General features: G+C 36.7%; 1 protein-coding gene across 2 annotated transcripts in view; it reads right to left on the bottom strand.

The window, feature by feature from the left end:
• The window catches only part of STK31 (serine/threonine kinase 31), a 94,208-nt gene that overhangs the window by 25,643 nt on the left and 42,886 nt on the right, over window positions 1–25,679 (bottom strand). For both annotated transcript variants that reach the window (XM_068550000.1, XM_068550001.1), the window contains exons 17-21: window positions 24,693–24,818; window positions 23,938–24,063; window positions 22,321–22,407; window positions 21,447–21,596; window positions 18,088–18,210 (exon numbers count right to left, since the gene is read on the bottom strand). In XM_068550000.1, the coding sequence (XP_068406101.1) occupies window positions 18,088–18,210; window positions 21,447–21,596; window positions 22,321–22,407; window positions 23,938–24,063; window positions 24,693–24,818 (612 nt within the window). The remainder of the gene's footprint in view (window positions 1–18,087; window positions 18,211–21,446; window positions 21,597–22,320; window positions 22,408–23,937; window positions 24,064–24,692; window positions 24,819–25,679) is intronic.

Raw genomic sequence — 25,679 nt, 5'->3', positions numbered from 1 at the left:
TGAAGACAGAAGAATGGTAAAAGTGAGGTATTAGAACAGGAGAGAGAATGGGATCAAGGTCACATGCAGATGGCTTGCACTAGAGAAGGAGCACTTTAATTCTCTGAGATAGGAGTAGAAGACAGAAGACCAGGTAAAGAGGTGACCAGTTTGTAGACAGAAGCACTGAAATTTTATGGAAAGCACATATCATGATCTCAGTTTAAAAAAAAAAATTAAGAGGCAAGGTCTACTGAAAAGAATGGGTATAAGATTTAGGTAGGGGCTTGAGGAAAGCAGTAAAAGGTTTAAAGTAATCGTTGAGGGAAATTTGAGAATGAACTAGCTGTGGGCAGGTGAAAGGACTAAAAGAAAGCACTGAGGACCTAACAGAAGTAAGACTGATATGGTGGTGACATTCTGCAAAAGCATTCAGTTCCCAAGGTGTTCCAGGGGTCCCATTCCATACCAGTCTTCCCTCTTAAAATAAAATCTGAATAAAACATAACCAACAAACCTAAGAAGACTCCGAAAAGTGGAAATAAGAAGCTAAGATGGAAAGAAGAAAGCGAAGTGGCTAGGAACCTTAGGATTTAAGAAATGACACAATGGTGAATTCCCTGGGTTTTATTTTTGGCTCTCCTATATCCCACAATGGATGCTAGAGAAGCCTGCAACCCAGAAATGGCAAGAGCCACAGACCAAAATAGCCCCAAGAAAAGCCTGCTCCATCTAGCTAAAGGACTGTGAATAGGGTAGTCTAGCAGAACAGAAAACCTTTTTGGTAACAGCCTCTATTCCAGCCAAACACCAAAGGAAAAACTGTGTCAGCGGGGCTGAGTGGGGAGCTGAACTCCCACCCGTACTCATCAGCAAAAAGGCAGAACAAGGTTGTATGTGATGGCACTAGTTGGCAATCTACTCCAAGGGGTACTGTCAGTGGGACCCAGTGGAGAGCTATCTTCTACTACCACTCAACAGCAACAAAGTGGAAAAAGCAGTGTGAGGCAGTGTTAGCCAGCACTCTGTTTTTCCCTCTCCACTCCCCAAGTGACAGGAGGACCCAGTGGGAAATGAAACTTATACCCTCACCAGGTAGCAACAAGGTACAAGGAGGTGGAATAAGGTAGTGGTAAAGCAGTAATAGTTTAACACATTGCTCCTCCTGCTCCCTGCACTCAATAGAGAGATGAATTTCCACTCCCAACCATCAGGAACGAGAAGAGGCAAAGTAATACAAATCAGCATTCCACTTTTGCTGAGGTGGTGTCAGCAGAGCTCAGTGGGGAGCTGAAGATCTAAACTCATCTGAAACTGTACACTACACCTAAACAAGGTAACTGTCTGCAGAAAATGAAGATTAAATAGGATGCAGAGTCTCAGAACATAATACCCCAAATGTTCAGGCTACAATCAAAAATCACACGTCAAATTTAAAACCAACAAAATCTTAAATGACAAAAAGACAATCAACAGAAGACATCAAGACGACACAGATGCAAGGATTATCTGACAAGGATTTTAAAGGAGCCATCATAACAATGCTTAGAGATCAATTTGAAACATGCAAGAAAGAAAAAAAAAATAGAAAGAAAGCCTCAGCAAAGAAGACAGAAGATATAGAGAAAACCAAATAGAAATTTTAGAAATGAAAAACAACAACAGAACAACAGAAATAACTCACTGGATTGGCTCAACAGTAGAATGAATATGACAGAGGAAAGCACTGATGAAACTGAAGATAGAATAACAGAAAATATCCGGATTGAACAACAGAAAGAAAATGAACACAGCCTCAGGAACCTGTGGGACAATAACAAACGATCCAAAATTTGTATCATCAGAGTCTCAGAAAAAAAGGAGAAAGGATGTAGGACTAACAAAATAGTTATATGAATAACAGCTGAACCAAATTTCACAAATTTGTTAAAAACATAAACAAACTGAAGAAACTGAGCAAACCCCAAAGAGAGTAAACCCAAAGAAATCCGTGCTAAGACACATCATAATCAAACTTCAGAAAACTAAAAACAAAGAAAAGTCTTAAAAACAGGTGGAAAGAAACATCACATTACCTATAAGAGGATAATGATTCAAATGACAGTGGAGTTCTCATGAGAAACCATGAAGGCCCAATGAAAGTGGCACAGCATTTTTGAAGCACTGAAAGAAAAGAACTATAAACCCAGAATTCTGTACACAGCAAAAAATATCCTTCAGAAATGAAGGTGCAATTAAGATGCTCTCAGATGAAGGAAAACTAACAATTTGTCACCAGCAGACTTACCTTGAAAGAATGGCTAAAGTAAGTTCTTAAAATAGAAAGGAAATGATAAAAGAATAAATACTGAAACATCAGGAATGAAAAAAGAACAATTGAAAAGAGTAAAAATATGGGTAGATGTTATAGATAATCCTCATAAATAACACACTTTGAGAAGTGAACTCCAAGCTCTCTGCACTTGGATCCAATAAGAAAGCAATAATGAGTCTGAGGTTCTTGGTTGGGTCTCAAAGGAGGTCCAGAAACACATGAAATTCCTGCACAGAGGAGGGCATTAGAGATGTTAGTGGCTCCATCCACCCTAGAAGCCTTAATCCTCCTACATCCAATTCTGTAATAATGAGATCCATTCCACTCAGTCTGCTTAATTACGATATTAGCATCACTTCCAGATTTTAGGGGGCTGCCACCCATTTTCCTTTTCTTGAGATTTCTCTTAATTGGAATATTTGTGAAAGGCACTCATCATAGGCCACATTAGCTGGGTCTAAAGGAATGACAGATATGGAATATTACTTTTCCCCTTGTCTCTTAGTTGGGGATTAAACATCAAAACGAAGCATAATGTATAAAAAGTACACCTGACCTCTAAACAGGAGTGTTACTCACATCCATGCAAGGCTTTCTAAAAGGAGGACTTCTCACCAAAGAGCTCATAGAAGACAAGGTTAGAGATGCCTTAATAGGGCACTGTAAAATGTAAGGGACTTCATTGTAATCAGTGCAACGACACTTATTAGTAACTTATTTCCAAAGCCTGGGTCCCTTCAGCAATTGTTCATCATTGGCTTCAGTGAAGACTGCACATTCAAGGCTTAATATGTGATGTGAATGCAGAAGGTGGTCTTGAACACAGCCTCAAGTCACTGAAATTCTGAGATGGGACGTTACTTAAGAAGTGATGGCCTTCTCTGACTTTCACATGCCTCACGCCTACACTTAGGATGATGATGTGCTCCCTCACATGGTTGCTTAGGAGGATGCAATGAGATGAAGTTCATAAAGCACTTATTAACTAAGTTCCAAACATGCACTATGTGCTCCCAGCAAGGGAGGATGTTATCACCATGTTATAAATACACATAATAATGTCCTTAAATTAATAAATATAATGTTTGGTCATACTCTGGAGAAAAATCAAATATATGTGCCTTTTATAGAAATTAGTCTCACAAAGAAATAAAACCTTAAAAAAATAGACTATTTTAAAAATCATATATAGCAGACCACAAAACATATCTAGAAACGAGGGTTGTCTAAAGAGGCTAAAGAGATGAATAGGAGTCAAAGGGGATACAGGGTAGCCTAGATGTTATATGATGGGATCCAACGCTGAAGAAGAAAGGAAGAGAAGCTAGGAGGTTGCTGATAGACTAGGGAGAAAGGGAAGACAGTGGACAAAACATATTGGAGATTTAAGAGCAGTTATAGTAAAATGAGAGGATAGGAAGTCCTGTCCAGATAAAAATATACTGGATTGGATTCTTTACTTTTGTAAAAGAAAAACTATAGGGAATCACAAAATCCTGGTTTCGGAAGGTAATTGAAACTGCATGAAGGTATGGGTCTCAAATTGTTAACGAGGTCCAAAAAACGCAAAGCTAAGTTGTTCAATGGGGGATCAATATGACCACTAATATCTCCTAGGAACATCTCTGGAGTTGGAATAAAAAGAAAATCTTCAAACAAGGTTCCAAAGAAATGTACAACGGGCCATGGTGGAGAGACCAGAAGATGAACACACCACGGAAACATGGCACATTTTATTTAAAAAAAAAAAAAAAAAAAAAAAGCCTAATACTTCAGCACATAATTGTGGCTAAAATTTAAACATTCATTTTGATATCATAAAGGCATGTTTTCATTCAATTAATATTCCAGTGACAGCTCTACACCAGGTACGCTTCTAGGCATAGGATCCACTAGCAAACAAGACAGACAAGCTACCTGAAAGGAGATTACATTCTATTGGCAGAAGCAGACAATAATAAAGATAAATAAAACACATGTATAGCACGTTAAGAGAAAACTAAAGCAGGGAAAAGCGTTGCATTTTAGAGAAGTCCATGCTAAAAAAGTGTCATTTGAATAAAAGAAAATAACCATTTACTTCTCTCTATTTTAAAATTATTCAGCTTCCTCACAGTAGCACCCACACACAATTTTTTTCAATATCACATCAGAACCATTCTAATTTTTAAAACTGGCTTCTAGAAATGCCTTTAAGAATTTCATTATAACCCAAAAAAATACAGAAGAACCTTAATACAAACAACTTTAAGATAAGACTACCTGCCAAATGTACCAGTTAAAAGACATGATTTATTGCTTGAGGTAGAAGGGGTGCCAACACTCAAACACTATAATTTTCTGTACTTGAAGGCAGTCTTCAGAATCTTTCTGTCATTTAATCTGGGTCTCATAACAAAAATGATCCTAAACCAAAATATCTTATGATATGCCCCAAAACATCCAGTCAGTATTCTAGTGTTTTAATATCAAATAAGCTGTTACTTTCATTTTTGCTAATTCCAAAACTTTTAAAAGCCATATCGTGACAGTAATCTATTCATGGCTCTGGAAATAAGATTCTTCGCTAATGATTCCAGTTTAACTCTGAATATTGTCTTTTGAAGCATAGCCCTTGAGTCTTGACTTTTTGCCCTTTTATATACTTTACACTATGTGTTTCTATTGTAACTTGCCCAGTTCTTTGAGGAGGAAGATCAAAGCATCTGTAACCTCTGGTACTAAACTAACTTTCCTATCAATAAAATAGCTGTTTTTTTTAAAAAAGAACTTGAACAACTAGAAAACAGTTTTTTAGTTTTTTTTAAGATATCACAATAGCTCCAAAAAAATGAAATACTTAGGTATAAAATCTAACAACACATGTATAGGATCTATAAGCTCAAAAATAACAAAATGCTGATGAAACAAATCAAAGAAGACCTAAATAAATAGATTCACGGATTAAAAAACTTAACATAGTAAAGATGTCAATTATTGAAAATGTCAATTCTCCCCAACTTGATCAACAGATTTAATGTAGTTCCAGTCAAAATCAAAATCACAGAGGCTTTCTGTGTATATAGACAAGCTGTTTATAAAATGTGTATGGAAAGGCAAAGATATCTGAACTGCTAAACAATTTGAAAAAACTGTTTTACTAATCATACAATTTTAAGATTTACTATAAAGATACAGTAATCAAGATAGTGTGGTATTAGTAAACAGACAGATATATAGATCAATGGAACAGAATAAAGAGTCCTGAAACAGACTCACACAAATATTACCAACTGATTTTTTACAAAGGTGCAAAGGAAATTCAGTAGAGAATCATAGTCTTTCTAATAACTGGACAACCATATGCAAAAAAAAAAAAAAAAAAGTGGACCCTGACATAAACCTCACTCCTTACACAAAAATTACATCAAAATAGATCCTAGATCTAAAATGTAAAACATGTAACTATAAAGCCTTTAGAAGAAAATATAAGAGAAAATCTTTATGACCTGGGGTTAGGCAAAGATTTCCTAACTACAATACCAAAAGCATTACCCATTGAAGGAAAACAATAATAAACTGAACTTCCTCAAAATTAAAACCTTTTTATCTACAAAAGACACTATTAGGAAAATGAAAAGACAAGCTACAGACTAGGAAAAATATTCAAATGACATCTGACAAGGGATTTGGATCTAGAATATATTTTTAAATGCTCACAACTCAACAGTAAGAAACCCAATTTTTAAAATGGGCAAAAGACTTAAACAGACACTTCACCACAGAGGATATATGCAAGGCAAATAATCATCAAATAAAAAGATGCTCAACATCATTACGCATTAGAGAAACGTAAAACCACCATGAGAAGACACTATTACAGACCTAAGAGAATGGCTAAAACAGAAAACAATGGCAATATGAGGTATTAACAATCATGCAGAGTGTCTGAAACTCTCATACAGTGCTGGTTCTGAGAATGCAAAATGGTACAGCCACTCTGGAAAACAGTTTGGCACCACCTTATAAAGTTATACATACAATTACAGTCTACTCAATAATCGCCCCCCTATTTATTCTAGAGAAGTAAAACCATGTTCACGTAAAAACCTATACACAAATGTTCCTAGCAGCTTTATTTGTAATAGCCAAAAACTGGAAACCCGAATGCCCTTCAACAGATAAACAAAGTTGGTACATCCATATAATAGAGTACTACACAGTCACAAAAATGGAATGAACTATTGATATACTAAACAACTTGGATGAATTTCAAAGGCATTATGCTGAGTGAAGAAGCTAGTCTCAAAAGGTTACATACTGTAAGATAACATTTATATGACATTCTTAAAAAGACAAAGCTGTAGTGATATAGAAAAGATCAGCGGTTGCCAAGGGTTAAGGGTTAGGGAGAGGGTATGACTACAAAGGGACAGCACATAGGAGTTTTTTTTTTTTTTAGTTAGGGAACTGTTCTGTATCCCAGTTGTGGTGATGGGTATACTAATCTACACATATGTTAAAATTCATAGGCCTGAACACCAAAAACCAATCAACTGTACTACATGGTAATTTAAAAATAAAAATTTTAAAAGAACTTAGTCAACATTAAAGATGAGCAGGAATTCAGCACAATAGTGTCTTTACTCATAAAGCTCTTTACTACCAGTTAATGAAGAAAGGAAATTGGTGGAATAAAGACTGCTATTACCATACTTAAGTGATATTTTATGATAGCTCTCAGGAACATAAGAACATTTGAGTCATTCACTTTCGTCCTGATGTAAAGAATAAAGAGATTACTAAAGCAATGACAAAAATGATGCCAGTACAATAATTTCTATGGCTATGATGGTTCTATGAAACCACACAAATTTAAATACATATGCCAGCATTAAGGCTAAAACTTGGGAATAATTAATTGTTGAATGGGATTCCCACTGATTACCACTTGGGTAGGTATAAATACTCTTTTTATAACAGTCTTATTGAGGTATAGTTGATGTACAATAAACTACATGTATTTAAAGTATATAATTATCAATATTTTTGATATATGTATCCTGCTACAAAATCATCACCACAATCAATCTGGTGAACATGGTGATCATGCCAAAAAAATTTCCTCATGCCCCTTTGTAATCTATTGCTCCCTTCCTCTCTACCCTCAATCCCCAGAGCACTCCTTTCTATCACCATAGATAAGTTTGCATTTTTTAGAATTCTATATAAATAAAAACATAAAATATGTACTCTTTCTTTCCTTTGGCTTTTTTTAGCTTGGCAGAATTATTTTGAGATTCCTCCATATCACTGGGTGTAGAGGCATAACCTGAGAGATACTGAGGATTCAGTTCCAGACCACCACAATAAAGTGAATACTGAAATAAAGTGAGTCATGCAATTTTTTTTGGTTTCCCGTAACATAAAAGTTATGTTTACACTATACTGTAACCTATTAAGTATGCAAGAGCATTATGTCTAAAAAACAGTGTAAAGGGGGGACCTTCAAGATGGCAGAGGAATAAGACATGGAGATCACCTTCCTCCCCACAAATACATCAAAAATACATCTACATGTGGAACAACTCCTACAGAAAAACTACTGAATGCTGGCAGAAGACCTCAGACTTCCCAATAGGCAAGAAAATCCTCACGTACCTGGAGAGGGCAGAAGAAAAAACAGAGACAAAAGAATAGGGACGGGATCTGCACCTCTGGGATGGAGCTGTGAAGGAGGAAAAGTTTCCACACACTAGGAAGCCCCTTCACTGGCAGAGACGGAAGGTGGGCAGGGGGGAAGCTTCAGAGCCACGGAGGAGAGCTCAGCAACAGGGGTGCAGAGGGCAAAGCGGAGAGATTCCCACACAGAGGATCGGTGCTGACCAGCGCTCGCCAGCCTGAGAGGCTTGTCTGCTCACCCGCCAGGGCCAGTGGGGGCTGGGAGTTGAAGCTTGGGCTTCGGAGGTCAGATCCCAAGGAGAGGACTGGGGTTGGCTGCGTGAAGACATCTTGAAGGGGACAAATGCGCCACAGCTAGTGGGGAGGGAGTCCAGGAAAAAGTCTGGACCTTCCTAAGAGGCAAGGGACTATTATTTCGGGGTGTGCGAGGAGAGGGGATTCTTTCCCTGTCTGTCCACAGAAAGCAAAGCAAAACCTAAACAAGCTCCAGAGATGGGCACGAGCCGCGGCTATCACCTCGGACACCAGAGACGGGCATGAAACGCTAACTGCTGCTGCAGCCACCAAGAATCCTGTGTGCAAGCACAGGTCACTATCCACACACCCCACACCCCCACCCCAGGAGCCTGTGCAGCCCGCCACTACCAGGGTCCTGTGGTCCAGGGACAACTTCCCCAGGAGAACATACGGCACGCCTCAGGCTGTTGCAACATCACGCCAGCCTCTGCCACTGCGGGCTCACCCCGCATTCCTAATTTATAACTACCGTACCCCTCCCTCTCCCCGGCCTGAGTGAGCCAGACTGCCCTAATCAGCCGCTGTTTTAACCCTGTCCTGTCTGGGTGGGAACAGAGGCCTGAAGACAACCTACATACAGAGGCAGGGCCAAAACCAAAGCTGAACCCCAGGAGCTGTGCGAACAAGAAGAGAAAGGGAAATCTCTCCGTGCAGCCTCAGGAGCAGCGGATTAAACCCCCAAAATCAACTTGAGGTACCCTGCATCTGTGGAATACCTGAATAGACAACGAATCATCCCACAAACAGGTTGTGGACTTTCGGAGCAACTGTAGACTTGGGGTTTGCTGTCTGCAACTGACTTCTTTCTGACTTTTATGTTTATCTTAGTATAGTTTCTAGTGCTTGTTATCATTGGTGGATTTATTGATTTGATTGCTCTCTTTTTCTTTTTTTATTATTACTACTTTTTTATTCTAATAATTTAAAAAAAAATTTTTTATTTTCATAATTTTTTTTAACTTTTATTATTTACTGGGTTTTTTTTTCTTTTTTTCTCCCTTTTCTTCTGAGCTGTGTGGATGAAAGGGTCTTGGTGCTCCAGCCTGCTGCCAGGCCTGAGCCTCTGAGGTGGGAGAGCCGAGTTCAGGACACTGGACCACCAGAGACCTCCCAGCCCCACATAATATCAATCGGCTAGAGCTCTCCCAGAGATCTGCGCCTCAACGCTAAGACCCAGCTCCACCCAACAGCCAGAAAGCTCCAGTGCTGGACGCCCCATGCCAAAAAAACTAGCGAGACAGGAACATAACTGCACCCATTAGCAGAGAGGCTCCCTAAAATCATACGAAGTTCACAGACACCCCAAAGCACACCACCACATGCGGTTCTGCCAACTAAGAAGACAAGATCCATCCCCACCTACCAGAACACAGGCACCAGTACCCTCCATCAGGAAGCCTACACAATCCACTGAACCAACCTTACCCACTGGAGGCAGACACCAAAAACAACGGGAACAATGAACCTGCAGCCTGTGAAAAGGAGACCCCAAACACAGTAAGTTATGCAAAATGAGAAGACATGCAGCAAATGGAAGGAACAAGGTAAAAACCCACCAGACCAAACAAATGAAGAGGAAATAGGCAGTCTACCTGAAAAAGAAGGAATTCAGAGTAATGATAGTAAAGATGATCCAAAATCTTGGAAACAGAATGGAGAAAATGCAAGAAACATTTAACAAGGAACTAAAAGAACAAAAGAGCAACGAAACAATGAACAACACAAGAAATGAAATTAAAAATTCTCTAGAAGGAATCAATAGCAGAATAACTGAGGCAGAAGAACAGATAAGTGACCTGGAAGATAAAATAGTGGAAATAACTACCACACAGCAGTATAAAGAAAAAAGAATGAAAAGAATTGAGGACAGTCTCAGAGACTGCTGGGACAACATTAAACGCACCAATATTCGAATTATAGGGGTCCCAGAAGAAGAAGAGAAAAGGAAAGGGTCTGAGAAAATATTTGAAGAGGTAATAGTTGAAAACTTCCCTAACATGGGAAAGGAAATAGTCAATCAAGTCCAGGAAGCACAGAGAGTCCCATACAGGATAAATTCAAGGAGAAACATGCCAACACACATAGTAATCAAACTATCAAAAATTAACAGACAAAGAGAAAATATTAAAAGCAGCAAGGGAAAAGCAACAAATAACATACAATGGAATGCCCCATAAGGTTAAGAGCTGATCTTTCAGCAGACTCTGCAAGCCAGAAGGGAGTGGCAGGACATACTTAAAGTGATAAAAGGGACAAACCTACAACCAAGATTACTCTACCCAGCAAGGATCTCATTCACATTCGACAGAGAAATTAAAACCTTTACAGGTAAGCAAAATCTAAGAGAATTCAGCACCACCAAACCAGCTTTACAACAAATGCTAAAGGAACTTCTCTAGGCAGGAAACACAAGAGGAGGAAAAGACCTACAAAAACAAACCCCAAATAATTAAGAAAATGGTAATAGGAACATGCATATCGATAATTACCTTACATGTAAATGGATTAAATGCTCCAAGCAAAAGACACAGACTGGATGAATGTACTCAAAAACAAGACCTGTATATGTACTGTCAACAAGAGACCCATTTCAGACCTAGGGACCCACAGACTGAAAGTGAGGGGACAGAAAAAGATTATTCCATGCAAATGGGTATCAAAAGAAAGCTGGAGTAGCAATTCTCATATCAGACAAAATAGACTTTAAAACAAAGACTATTACAAGAGACAAAGAAGGACACTACATAATGATCGAGGGATCAATCCAAGAAGAAGATATAACAATCATAAATATTTATGCACCCAACATAGGAGCACCTCAACACATAAGGCAAATGCTAACAGCCATAAAAGGGGAAATCAACAGCAAGACAATCATAGTACGGGGCTTTAACACCACACTTTCACCAATGGACAGATCATCCAAAATGAAAATAAATAAGGAAACACAAGCTTTAAATGACACATTAAACAAGATGGACTTAATTGATATTTATAGGAAAATCCATCCAAAAACAACAGAATACACTTTCTTCTCAAGTGCTCATGGAACATTCTCCAGGATAGATCACATCTTGGGTCACAAATCAAGCCTCGGTAAATTTAAGGAAACTAAAATCATATCAAGTATCTTTTCTGACCACAACGCTATGAGACTAGATATCAATTACAGGAAAAAACTGTAAAAAATACAAACGCATGGAGGCTAAATATGCTACTAAATAACTAAGAGATCACCGAAGAAATCAAAGAGGAAATCAAAAAAAATACCTAGAAACAAATGACAATGAAAACACGACGACCCAAAACCTATGGGATGCAGCAAAAGCAGTTCTAAGAGGGAAGTTTATAGCAATACAATCCTACCTCAAGACACAAGAAACATCTCAAATAAACAACCTAACCTTACACCTAAAGCAATTAGAGAAAGAACAAAAAAACCCAAAGTTAGCAGAAGGAAAGAAATCATAAAGGGCAGATCAGAAATAAATGAAAAAGAAATGAAGGAAACAATAGCAAAGATCAATAGAACTAAAAGCTGGTTCTTTGAGAGGATAAACAAAATTGATAAACCATTAGGCAGACTCATCAAGAAAAAAAGGGAGAAGACTCAAATCAACAGAATTAGAAATGAAAAAGGAGAAGTGACAACTGACACTGCAGAAATACAAAGGATCAGGAGAGATTACTGGAAGCAACTATATGCCAATAAAATGGACAACCTGGAAGAAACGGACAAATTCTTAGAAAAGCACAACCTTCTAAGACAGAACCAGGAAGAAATAGAAAACATAAAAACACCAATCACAAGCCCTGAAATTGAAACTGTGATTAAAAGTCATCCAACAAGCAAAAGCCCAGGACCAGATGGCTTCACAGGCAAATTCTATCAAACATTTAGAGAAGAGCTAACACCTACCCTTCTCAAACTCTTCCAAAATACAGCAGAGGGAGGAACCCTCCCAAACTCATTCTATGAGGCCACCATCACCCTGATACCAAAACCAGACAAAGATCTCACAAAAAAGGGAAACTGCAGGCCAATATCACTGATGAACATAGATGCAAAAATCCTCAACAGAATACTAGCAAACAGAATCCAACAGCACATTAAAAGGATCATACACCATGATCAAGTGAGGTTTACCACAGGAATGCAAGGATTCTTCAATATACAGAAATCAATGTGATACACCGTATTAAAAAACTGAAGGATAAAAACCATATGATAATCTCAACAGATGCAGAAAAAGCTTTCGACAAAATTCAACACCCATTTATGATAAAATCTCTCCAGAAAGTAGGCATAGAGGGAACCTACGTCAACATAATAAAGGCCATATAAGACCCACAGCCAACATCGTTCTCAATGGTGAAAAACTGAAACCATTTCCTCTAAGATCAGGAGCAAGACAAGGTTGCCCACTCTCACCACTATTATTCAACATAGTTTTGGAAGCTTTAGCCACAGCACTCAGAGACAAAAAAGAAATAAAAGGAATCCAAATCGAAAAGAAGAAGTAAAACTGTCACTGTCTGCAGATGACACGATACTATACATAGAGAATCCTAAAGATGCTACCAGAAAACTGCTAGAGCTAAACAATGAATTTGGTAAAGTAGCAGGATACAAAATTAATGCACAGAAATCTCTTGCATTCCTATACACTAATGATGAAAAATCTGAAAGAGAAATTAAGGAATCACTTCCATTTACCACCACAACAAAAAGAATAAAATATCTAGGAATAAACCTACCTAAGGAGACAAAAGACCTGTATGCAGAAAACTATAAGACACTGATGAAAGAAATTAAAGAGGATACAAACAGATGGAGAGATATACCATGTTCTTGGATTGGAAGAATCAACATTGTGAAAATTACTACCCAAAGCAATCTACAGATTCAATGCAATCCCTATCAAACTACCACTGGCATTATTCACAGAACTAGAACAAAAAATTTCACAATTTGTATGGAAACACAAAAGACCCCGAATAGGCAAAGCAATCATGAGAAAGAAAAACGGAGCTGGAGGAATCAGGCTCCCTGACCTCACACTATACTACAAAGCTACAGTAATCAAGACAGTATGGTACTGGCACAAAAACAGAAATATAGATCAATGGAACAGGATAGAAATCCCAGAGATAAACCCATGCACACATGGTCACCTTATCTTTGATAAAGGAGGCAAGAATATACAATGGAGAAAAGACAGCCTCTTCAGTAAGTGGTGCTGGGAAAACTGGACAGCTACATGTAAAAGAATGAAATTAGAGCACTCCCTAACACCATACACAAAAATAAACTCAAAATGGATTAAAGACCTAAATGTAAGGCCAGGCACCATCAAACTCTTAGAGGAAAACATAGGCAGAACACTCTATGATATAAATCACAGCAAGATCCTTTTTGACCCACCTCCAAGAGAAATGGAAATAAAAACAAAAATAAACAAATGGGACCTAATGAAACTTGAAAGCTTTTTTTTTTGCACAGCAAAGGAAACCATAAACAAGATGAAAAGACAACCCTCAGAATGGGAGAAGATATTTGCAAATGAAGCAACTGACAAAGGATTAATCTCCAAAAATATACAAGCAGCTCATGCAGCTCAATATCAAAAAAACAAACAACCCAATCCAAAAATGGGCAGACGACCTAAACAGACATTTCTCCTAAGAAGATATACAGATTGCCAATAAACACGTGAAAGGATGCTCAACATCACTAATCATGAGAGAAATGCAAATCAAAACTACAATGTGGTACCACCTCACACCAGTCAGAATGGCCATCATCAAAAAAATCTACAAACCGTAAATGATGGAGAAGGTGTGGAGAAAAGGTAACCGTCTTGCACTGTTGGTGGGAATGTAAATTGGTTCAGCCACTATGGAGAACAGTATGCAGGTTCCTTAAAAAACTAAAAATAGAACTACCATATGACCCAGCAATCGCACTACCCGGCATATACCCTGAGAAAACCGTAATTCAAAGAGTCATGTCCCACAATGTTCACTGCAGCACTATTTACAACAGCCAGGACATGGAAGCAACCTAAGTGTCCATCGACAGATGAACAGATAAAGAAGATGGGGCACATATATACAATGGAATATTACTCAGCCATAAAATGAAACGAAACTGAGTTATTTGTAGTGAGGTGGATGGACCTAGAGTCTGTCATACTGAGTGAAGTCAGAAAGAGAAAAACAAATACCGTATGCTAACACATATATTTATGGAATAAAAAAAAATGGTTCTGATGAACCTAGGGGCAGGACAGGAATAAAGACGCAGACACAGAGAATGGCCTTGAGGACACGGGGAGGGCGAAGGGTAAGCTGGGATGAAGTCAGAGAGTGGCATGGACATATATACACTACCAAATGTAAAACAGATAGCTAGTGGGAAGCAGCTGCATAGCACAGGGAGATCAGCTTGGTGCTTTGTGACTACCTAGAAGGGTGGGATAGGGAGGGTGGGAGGGAGACACAAGAGGCAGGGTATATGGGGATATAGCTGACTTACTTTGTTATACAGCAGAAACTTTACAACACTGTAAAGCAATTAATACTCCAATAAAGATGTTAAAAAAAATAAAAGAATAAAAAACAATGTACATACCTTAATTTAAGAATATACTTTATTGCTAAAAAACGTTAACCATCATCTGACATGCAGGGTTGCCACAAACCTTCAATATATAAAAAACACTATATATGCGAAGTGCAATAAAGTGAAGCACAATAAAACAAGGCATGCCTGTATTAATAGTTCATTCTATTTTATTGCTGAGTAGTATTCCAATGAATATATAGCAGACTGTTTTTCCATTCATCCGTTTATGGATATTCGGGTTGTTCCCATTTTTTGGCTCTTACAAATAAAATGTCTTTGAATATTTTTGTACAAGTCTTTGTGTGGACATATGCTTTTACTTCTCTTGGCTAAATACCTAAGAGTAAAACAGCTGGGTCATATAATAGGTATATGTTTAACCTTTTAACAACTGCCAAGTTGTCTTCCAAAGTGGTTGTTACATTTACATTCCCCTCAGCAATATATGAGAGTTCTAGTTGCTATACATCTTAGCCAACACTTGATGTGGTATTTTTAATTTTAGACATTATAGTGGGCATGTGGTAGTATCTCATTTTGGTTTTAATTTATATTTCCCCAATGACTAATGATATTGAGAGCATGTTTTCACATGCTTATTTACCATCTGGACATTTTATTTGGTAAGTGCCTATTTAAATATTTTGCCCATTTTTGAGTTGTCTTTTTTTTTTTTTTATAAATCTATCCGGGGTTGAGGGGGAAATTGTGTAGGCAAGTGTTTTGTTGTTGCTTTTGTTTTTTAATTTTTATTTATTTATTTATTTATTTATTTATGGCTGTGTTGGGTCTTCGTTTCTGTGAGAGGGCTTTCTCTAGTTGTGGCAAGCGGGGGCCACTCTTCATCGCGGTGCGCGGGCCTCTCACTATCACGGCCTCTCTTGTTGCGGAGGACAGGCTCCAGATGCGCCAGCTCAGTGAATGTGGCTCACGGGCCTAGCCGCTCTAGGGCATGTGGGATCTTCCCAGACCAGGGCTCGAACCCGTGTCCCCTGCATTGGCAGGCAGACTCTCAACCACTGCACCACCAGGGAAGCCCCGAGTTGTCTTATTATTCAGTTGTAAGAGTTCATTGTAAGCTGGATAGAAGTCTTCTGTCAGATATATGTTTTGCAAATATTTCCTCCAAGTTTGTGTATGACTTGCCTTTCATTTTTGTAACAGTGTCTTGTGAAGACCACAATTTTAAATTTTGATGAAATCCAAATTATTTTCTTTTATACTTGATGTTTTTTGTGTCCTATTACAAGAAATCTTTGCCAAACTCAGTAAGATTTTCTCCTGTATTTTATTCCTGAGTTTTAGAGACTTAGGTTTTACATTTTGGTCTAATATACATTTAGAGTTAATTTTTATACATTGTGCAATGAATGAGTCAAAGTTTATTTTTTATGTACAGATATCCAATTGTTACAATACCGTTTGTTGAAGACTATCTTTTCCCTCATAGAACTGTCCTGGCACCTTGGTCAAAAATCAATTGACCATATTTTAGTGGGTGTATTTCTACTGTCTCTATTCTGTTCCATTGATCTATGTCTAACTTTACATCAGTATCACACTGTCTTGATTTACTGTAATTTTATTAAGTCTTAAAATCAGTTAAAATCCTCCACTTGTATTCTTTTTCAAAATTGTTTTAGCTATCCCAGATCCCATGTATTTTCCTATAAACTACAGAATCTGATTGTTAATTACTGTCAAAAAAAAAAAGTAAGCCTAGAAGGAGTTTTGTTGAAATTGTATCACAACTATGACCAATTTGAGAAGAATTCACATCCATACAACACTGATTCTTCCAGTCCATGAACATGGCGCATCTCTCCATTTATTTACACCTTCTTTAGTTTCTCTCAACAATACTTTTGTAGTTTTCAGTATACAGATCTTGCAAATCTTTTGTCAATTTAGCTCTAAAAGCTCCATATTTTTTATACTTCTGTAAATGACTGTTTAATTTCAATTTCCTAGTATATAGAAACACAATTAATTATTATACTGATTTTGTATCCTGAAACCTTGCTAAATTTGGTGGGTTTAGTAGCATTTATGTATATAACATTCAAAAAGATTTTCTACATAATTAATCACGTCATCTGCAAATAAAGATGGCTTTACTTCTTCATCTTCAAACTGTTGCCTTATTTGACTGACTAGAACCAGGATTAGCAAACTACAGCCTGCATGCCAAATCCATCCCACTGCTTGTTTTCATGCAGTGTGCAAGCCAAGAATGGTTTTCACATTTTAAAATATTTAAAATAAAATCAAAGAATACTATTTCATGACACATGAAAATTATATGAAATTCAAATTTCAATATCCATAAATAAAGTTTTATTGGAACAGAGACACTCACTCATTTATGTACTGTCTATAGCTGCTTTCACGCTAAAGCAGCAGAAACCGTATGTCCCACAAAGCCTGAACTATTTACCATCTGGCCACTTATGGAAAATTTTGCTGACCCCTGGGCTAGAACCTCCAGTACAATGTTAAACAGAAGAAGTGAGAACAGACATCCTTCCCTTGTTAACACTTAATCCCTCATATTTCACAGGAAGAATGGGTTTAAACCATGGATTAGAAATAGCTATTTGGTTTACACTCAAAGCAGGAACATTTACTCAAGGCTCATTTAATATCATTTAATATTTATTTTCCATATATGCATGAATTACTTCCAGATTAATATAGGACAAAACCATCTTCACTGTTAATCTTGACTTCAATAAAACTAAGACAGTAGCATGCTATGTAAAGCATATTATCAAGCCAATTTCTAGAAAGTACACAACAGATGATAAGAAGTACAGCTGACTCTTGAACAACATGGAGGTTAGAGGTGCCGAAGCTTGGCACAGTTGAAAACCCACATAGAATTTATGGTTGGCCCTCCATATCCCTGGTTCCTCTGTATCCGCGCAACCATGGATGGCGTGGTACTACAGTATATACTATTGAAAATGAAACTGCGCTTAAGCGGACCCAGGCAGTTCAAACCCATGTTGTTCAAAGATCAACTGTAGAGCAACAGTTTATGACAAAATTTTAAAAACAAGTGGGAAGAAATTTTTTTCTACAGAAAATCTACCACTATTTTTTATTCAGAGTAATATACTGAGGAAAGCCACTTCAAATCATCACTTTCTATACTGAAATACATATAAATAAATGACTTATCTGTTTCAATAAAAAAATAACATACCCACAATAAAAGGCAGCCGTAAGCATATAAGTCAGAACTTGGAGAAGCAGGTTTTCCCATTTTCAATTCAGGTGATAGCAAACTCAAGTCACCAACCATCATGTTCACTGAGGCTCGCTGACTCTACAAAAACAGTAGGTTAAATATTTTAAAGGCAACACAGTTGAGGCGGCATTCTGTGAAGTAATCTGCATTTAATCAACACAAAAAATATTCATTTGAAATATTTTATTCTCTCTTGCTTTCAAATATTTTTACCTAATTTCCACTATTACAAATTGCTCTTAAAATCAGTCTCATGAAATTAACAGTGAGACTAGGGTTACATTTCACATTGTAGACTCCAGCAGATTAAAAATTAAGAACCAGTGATTCTTTAATAATTTGGTACTCTTTTTTTAAAAAACACACTTCAGGGGCTTCCCTGGTGGCGCAGTGGTTAAGAATCCGCCTGCCAATGCAGGGGACACGGGTTCGAGCCCTGGTCTGGGAAGATCCCACATGCCGCGGAGCAGCTGGGCCCGTGAGCCACAATTACTGAGCCTGTGCATCTGGAGCCTGTCCTCCGCAACAAGAGAGGCCGCGAATAGTGAGAGGCCCGCGCACCGCGATGAAGAGTGGCCCCCACTTGCCACACCTAGAGAAAGCCCTCGCACAGAAACGAAGACCCAACACAGCCATAAATAAATAAATAAATAAATAAAAATTAAAAAAAACAAAAACAAAAAAAAAAACCACACTTCATAAGGGCTAGAGGCAGTGCTATTTTCTAATTCTGAAAATTCTAAATAACTTTTAAAAACCACAAGTCTACAAAGTACTTCCTTACTGACCATTTTCTAAGTACACCATTTCCAATGTGTCAAAGGATGATGAATGACAAGAACATGAACCCTGGATTCAGACAAACCTTGACTGCAATTCCCACTCTGCCATTTATTTGCTATGTGACCTTGGGCTTTAACCACTTTGAGCCTAAAATAATTAATTTGTAAAAAGGAAATTAATTTGTAACTACTTTACAGAGTTATTGTAAAGGTAAAGGTAATCAGCACAATAATTACCTAGCACATATCACTACCATCATTATCCTTGCTTCTCAGAGTGTGGTCCAAAGACCAGCAGCTACAGTATCACCCAGGAGCTTGTTAGAAATACAAAATCTCCATCCCAGAAATGCTGAATAAAAATCTGCATTTTATGTACACCTGAAACATATAGTATCATATACTAATTTTACCTCAATTTCTAAAAATTGCATTTTAACAAGATCCCCAGGAGATTCACATGGAGTGTGAAGTATGAAAAGCAATGCTCTTGACTACAGTCTACTTTTCAAATTACCCTTCCTGATTAGTACTTCAATCTGAGAGTAGGGTGAAAAATGCAGCAAAAGGTGACTTTAATCAATATTTCAAAGTAAATAATTTTAAATAGAGATTAAAAACAATGTTTTGTTGGATAATAACAGCTGACAAATCAGTATAAAACAGGAAGAATTCCTTGGAATCATATCTATAGTTGTGCAAATGGCATGTTCAAAAGGTAAAGTAACCAGGATCCCTATGAATTGAGAACTTTTTAAAACTCACAGTTCAGTTATTTTTCTTAAGATGTTATCCTAATTTTCAAATAAATAAACATAAACACTTCAGCAAATCTACTATGTATAAATCCTTTATAATCCAGCATTTCATTATAGTTTTACATTTTTATTTTCTCTTCTTTTTGAGGTACCATATGAACACCACTGAAACTGTATACAGACAGGTGGCATTATCCTATAACTTGCAGACGACCAACAAATAAAGCATTATGGGGACTTCCCTGGCAGTCCAGTGGTTAAGACTCTGCCTTCCAATGCAGGGGGTGCAGGTTCGATCCCTGGTCAGGGAGCTAAGATCCCACAGGCCTCGTGGCCAAAAAAACCAAAACACAAAACAGAAGCAATAATTGTAACAAATGCAGTCAAGACTTTAAAAACATGGTCCACATCAAAAAAAATCTTTAAAAAAAAATAAAAAAGCATTATGACTTTCACTAGTCAAAAAGGAACTCCTCAGACAATAAAATATCGGCAAGGATGTTGAGAAACTGGAATCCTCATACATCGCTGATGAGAATGTAAAACAGTGCAGCCACTTTGGAAAACAGTTTTTTTCCTTAAACGGTGAAACACAGAAGAGTTACCATATAACCCAACAATTCCACTCCCAAGAAACCATATCTCCACACAAAAACTTGTATACTGATTTTCATAGCAGCATTATTCATAATAATCAAAAAGTAGAAACCCAAATGCCCACAAACTGACAAAGGTAAAAACAAAATATGGCATATCCATACAAGGAAATATTATTTGGGCATTTTTAAAAGGGAATGAAGTTTAGACACATGCTACAACATGGATGAACCTTTAAAACATTATGCAGAGTGAAATAAGTCAATCACGAAAGGCCACACATGATTCCATTTATAGGAAATGTCCAGAATAGGCAAATCCATAGGGACAGAAAATGGATTAGTGGTTTCCAACAGGCTGAGTAGAGAAAGAAAGGGGGAGTAACTGCAAACCAGTATGGGGTTTCTTTTTGAGGGTGATAAAAAATGTTCTGGAATTAGACAGTGGTGATTGATGCAGAACCTTTTGACTATGTTAAAATTAGTAGTGAAATATACACATTATGGTATGTGAATTATATCTCAATAAAGCTGTTATTTTAACAAAGAGAACTGCTCCCTCATGATTGTGTGTATTTTGAAATTGCCCATTCTACCAAAAAGAAAAATAAAAAAGATCACAATATGCTCTTTAACTGTCTGATGTTTGTTATTCCCACAAACTGCCTCTTCTGAGGTAATATGACACCAAAATTCACAGGCAATGTCATCAAACTAGAACTTGAATTAAATGGAAAAGTCCAAGGTTCCCAAGTTTCTAAAAATGCCCATTAATCAAAAAATAGCAAAGCGTGTATATCTAAATTTAATCTATTGAGGGGGAGGGCACCAGTAGACTGGGAGACAGGAGATGGCCACCTAGTTTTCCTTGTGTATTTCCAGCAACTAAATGTTTCTTGATGAATTAATTAATTAATGCTAATGTTGTCAATGCCACTGACTGTAATTTCAGGTTGCTCCTAAGACTTACGGTTAAAAAATATAATGCACAACTTCAGAAACTCTTGTTCCAGCACCTACCTGATAACACATAATTGCTTACACTACATGACACACCTTAACTGAAGGCAAAGATCTTATAATAAATTACCGTATGATGTAAAAGTGCTGAACTACTGCCTAATAATAATAATACTAAATGAAGTCTAGAACTTATTTATAAAACCACTATATTTTACCACAGATTTGGTGAAGTCAAAATCTCCAACAACTCCATGTTGACGGTTTAAAGCAAATACATTGTTCTGATGAAGTGATCCATGAATTATGTCAGCCTTGTGTAACGTATGCAGGCCCTGGGCAACACCTTTCATGACCTTTAAAGCTTCCTATAGACAAGTACATACAAAAGAAGTCAGGAAGTAGACAAATCATTTTAACAGCTGAACCTTTTCTCTAATTAAAAGACTTTTCCAGAAGTGACTAAGCTTCTTCCAAATGAACCTTTAAAAAGAATACAGCATAGAGAAAGAATTAAAGGACAGAAGTCCTGATTATGTCACTGGTAATACCGTGTGGGGTGTGTGTGTGTGTGTGTGTGTGTGTGTGTGTGTATGACTTAGAGACTACAGTCTCTAAGAAGACTTGGATTACAAATAATGAGCAGAAAGCATCTAGAAAAGAAAAAGAGACTGAAATAGTGTTACTGGGTAGCAAGAATCTGGGCATCCTTTATTGTTATTACTAATTCAAATTTACGATAGAAATCAAAGCTATTGCTTCAAACTGATAATAACCAAGTGCTATACTACACAATTTACACACAGCACAGCTTAATAGTTATAAGGATAGGCTTTGGTGCCAAAAAGACCCAATTCCAAGTCCCAACTCAGCCACTGGATGAGGGACCCTGTGCAAGTCACATTAATCTCTGTGAGCCTCATTTTTCTAATCTGTATATAATGGGATAACTCATATCACAGGGCAGATATGACAATTAAATAGAATGAGTCAAAATTGTACATTGTATAAAGCATGTAGTATATCCTCAATAAACTTTAGGTGTCATCTTTCTCATTTAATACATCCGTGGAAATAAGGTTTTTTACTTACTTCTAAAGTTAAAGGCATGCTGGACTGAATAGCACTCAGGTTTGCCCTAGGATAGTATGGGACCATCAGATAAGCCATAGGATCAGACTGAGAAGCAAAACAGAGAATGAGAATGTAAGTGAAAAATTCTTCAATATATTTTTAGTATACAATGACTGTACAAAATAACTTTTCTGGAAAGAATTACTTCTGTGCTGTGCAAAAGCTTTTAAATTTAATTAGGCCCCGTTTGTTTATTTTTGCTTTTATTTCTTTTGCCTTGGGGGACTGATAGGAGAAAATATTGCTACAATTTATGTCAAAGACTGTTTCTTCTATGTTCTCTTCCAGGAGTTCTATGGTTTCATGTCTTATATTTAGGTCTTTAAACTATTTTGAGTTTATTTTTATATACAGTGTAAGGGAATGCTCTAATTTCATTGTTTTACATGCCCAGCACCACCTTTTGAAAAGACTGTCTAATTAAACTTAAAAGCTTTTGCACAGCAAAGGAAACTATCAACAAAATGAAGACAACCTATGAAATGAGAGAAAATATTCACAAATGATGCGATTAACAAGGGGTTAATATCCAGAATATACAAAGAGCTCATACAACTCAATATCAAAAAACACCAAACAATCAAAAAATGGGCAGAAGACTTGAATAGACATTTTTCCAAAGAAGACATACAGATGGCTAACAGGTACATGAAAAGATGCTCAATATCACTAGTTATTAGAGAAATGCAAATCAAAACCACAATGAGGTATCACCTCACACCTGTCATAATGGCTATCATCAAAAAATCTACAAATAACAAATTTTGGAGAAGATGTGGCGAAAAGGGAGCCCTCATACACTGTTGGTAGGAATGTAAATTGGTGTCGCTACTATGGAAAACAGTATCGAGGTTCCTCAAAAAACTAAAAATAGAACTACCATATGATCCAGCAATTCCACTCCTGGGTATATATCCGGAAAAAACAAAAAAACTTATTCTAAAAGATACATGCACCCCAATGTTCATAACAGCACTATTTATAATAGCCAAGACATGGAAGCAACTCAAATGCCCATCAAAAGATGACTGGATTAAGAAGATGTGGTAGATATACAATGTGATATTAGCCATTTAAAAGAATGAAATACTGCCATTTGCAACAACATGGATAGAAAATATCATGCTTAGTGAAATAAGTCAGAGAAAGACAAATACTGTATGATATCACATATGTGGAATCTAAAAAATAATACAAATGAATGTATATACAAAACAGAAACAAACTCACAGACATAGAAAACAAACTTGTGGTTACCAAAGGGGAGAGGGAAAGTGGGAGGGACAAATTAGGGGTATGGGATTAACAAATACAAACTATTATATATAAAATAGATAAGCAACAAGGATTTACTGTGTAGCACAGGGAATTATACCCATTATCATGTAATGGAATAAAATCTGCAAATATACTGAATCACTTTGCTGTACACTTGAAACTAACACAATATTGTAAATCAACTATATACTTCAATTTTAAAAAAATTAAAAGGAATTAATTACTTCTCTAAAGCTTGGAGCTAAAACGCACTTTAAATAAAATGTTTTCTGCAAGAGATAAGCATAAAAACTTTACCTTACACAAAAATAGGAATATCAATGGTAGCAACCCAGACTCTTCTTTAGCTTCTCTCCAAGCTCTGTGATACGCAGCTGCTCTCTGAATTACCCTGGTTTCTGTGTCGACATCCACAGAATAGCCCTTGTTCCAAAAAAAAAAAGAGGGATTGGCAATTCCAAGATTAAAAATCTCACTCTAATTATATATCATTCCAACTTAAATTAGATTTTTATGTAAGTTAAAATATATCTAAATTTATTTTTTTTAATTGTATAAGTACTTTTTCTATCTGCTTTAAATGATATGATTTAGAAAGAAAAGAACATTTCTACCAGTAGCTTAATATACACTCTACAATACGTGCTCACTAAGGCCAAAGTAATTATCCTACTATCATGATTAACAGTTTTCCAGGTCAATGAAGAGAAGAAATCAAAGAACAGAAGACTGTGTTGGCAAAATAGTTGAGATTTCAAAGAGAAATGTAAGAAAAACAAGAATTTTAAAAGGCTTTTGGCTAGAATGTAGTAAGTTCACCCGAAAAAAGGAAAGCAAGTATATCCTATTAAAGACATACATTATTTAGGGAAATGAGAGAAACTTTAAATTCAAAATTAGTTCTGGCAACCACACTGGAAGCATAATCATCATACCAGTCAATTCACATAATTTAGAAAATAAACAGTGGGTCTTTACTTTCCTGAAAAGTACCACCACCACTCCCCTTTGTACTTCTGAATCTCCCACAAGTCCAAAGAACTTAAACTTACCTTTAAAAGAATTATCTGCCCGTTAACCTCAGAACATACCAAAGGACGCTTCCTGCTAAGTTCCTTCATGGGCTCAGCATCAAGAAGATCCCTTTCCAAGCTCATTGTAAGAAGACCACCAGAGTTCTAGGCACAAGTTTTTGTTACAGTTTAGGAATCCAAATAATCCCAGCACTTTTAAATAATCAACAAAATTAGTTACATACTATTAGATGGATTGGACATCAACCCTACTGGAGACACCAATAAATAAAAATATTTAAAGTTTCATATTTTTTCTATTTCCTGGCTCTTGAACTCCCACCCAAAATGTAATGACCATACATTTAATCCTTGCAACAGCTCTCTAACAGATTCTGAAGATGACTGGGATGAACCAGACGTGCTTCCAAGGGACCCTGATGTTTACTTGGAAAACTTCATGTGTTTCCTAAAAAATATTAAAATGATGACAAATAAAAGGGAGACTGTACAATGGGAATGACATGTCTAAAAATTATGACTACTGTGAACTCTAACACCCCTGCCTCTGAAGTGGAATCCTCAAAAGTGAAAATGGCTTTTAAATAATTTAACTCTACTAGGTATTTCTGCTACTTTTTAAAAGGAATAACTTTTTTGCACTAAAACATGACTATCAACATTTTAAATCAAGCTGAGTTTTACTGTGGTATAGTTTTAGTAAGAGGGGTTGTGAAATTATTTTCTGGTTTTGTTTTTTAAGTGTTGTCAGCATATTTAAGTAATCCACAATACATAATCTACAGGGGTTTCCTAAGGATACATCACAGGAAAACATCTTAAAATAATTAAAGGCATCCATAAGCCACAATTCGAACCTTTTATAATCTTCCACAATAAAACAGATTAGCATATTTTTAAAATTAATTTTCAAGTCCTATATAGCACCACATATTCACTCACCCATCCTATAAGAGAGAGTCTCTAAGCAAGAGTTAAATAATTGCAAGAAAAACACTACATTAT

The sequence above is a fragment of the Eschrichtius robustus genome, chromosome 8 (assembly GCF_028021215.1).
Source record: "Eschrichtius robustus isolate mEscRob2 chromosome 8, mEscRob2.pri, whole genome shotgun sequence".
In the NCBI taxonomy this organism is placed as follows: domain Eukaryota; kingdom Metazoa; phylum Chordata; class Mammalia; order Artiodactyla; family Eschrichtiidae; genus Eschrichtius; species Eschrichtius robustus.
Note: the sequence above shows the minus strand (reverse complement) of the source record. Positions and strands in the feature narration are given on the sequence as shown.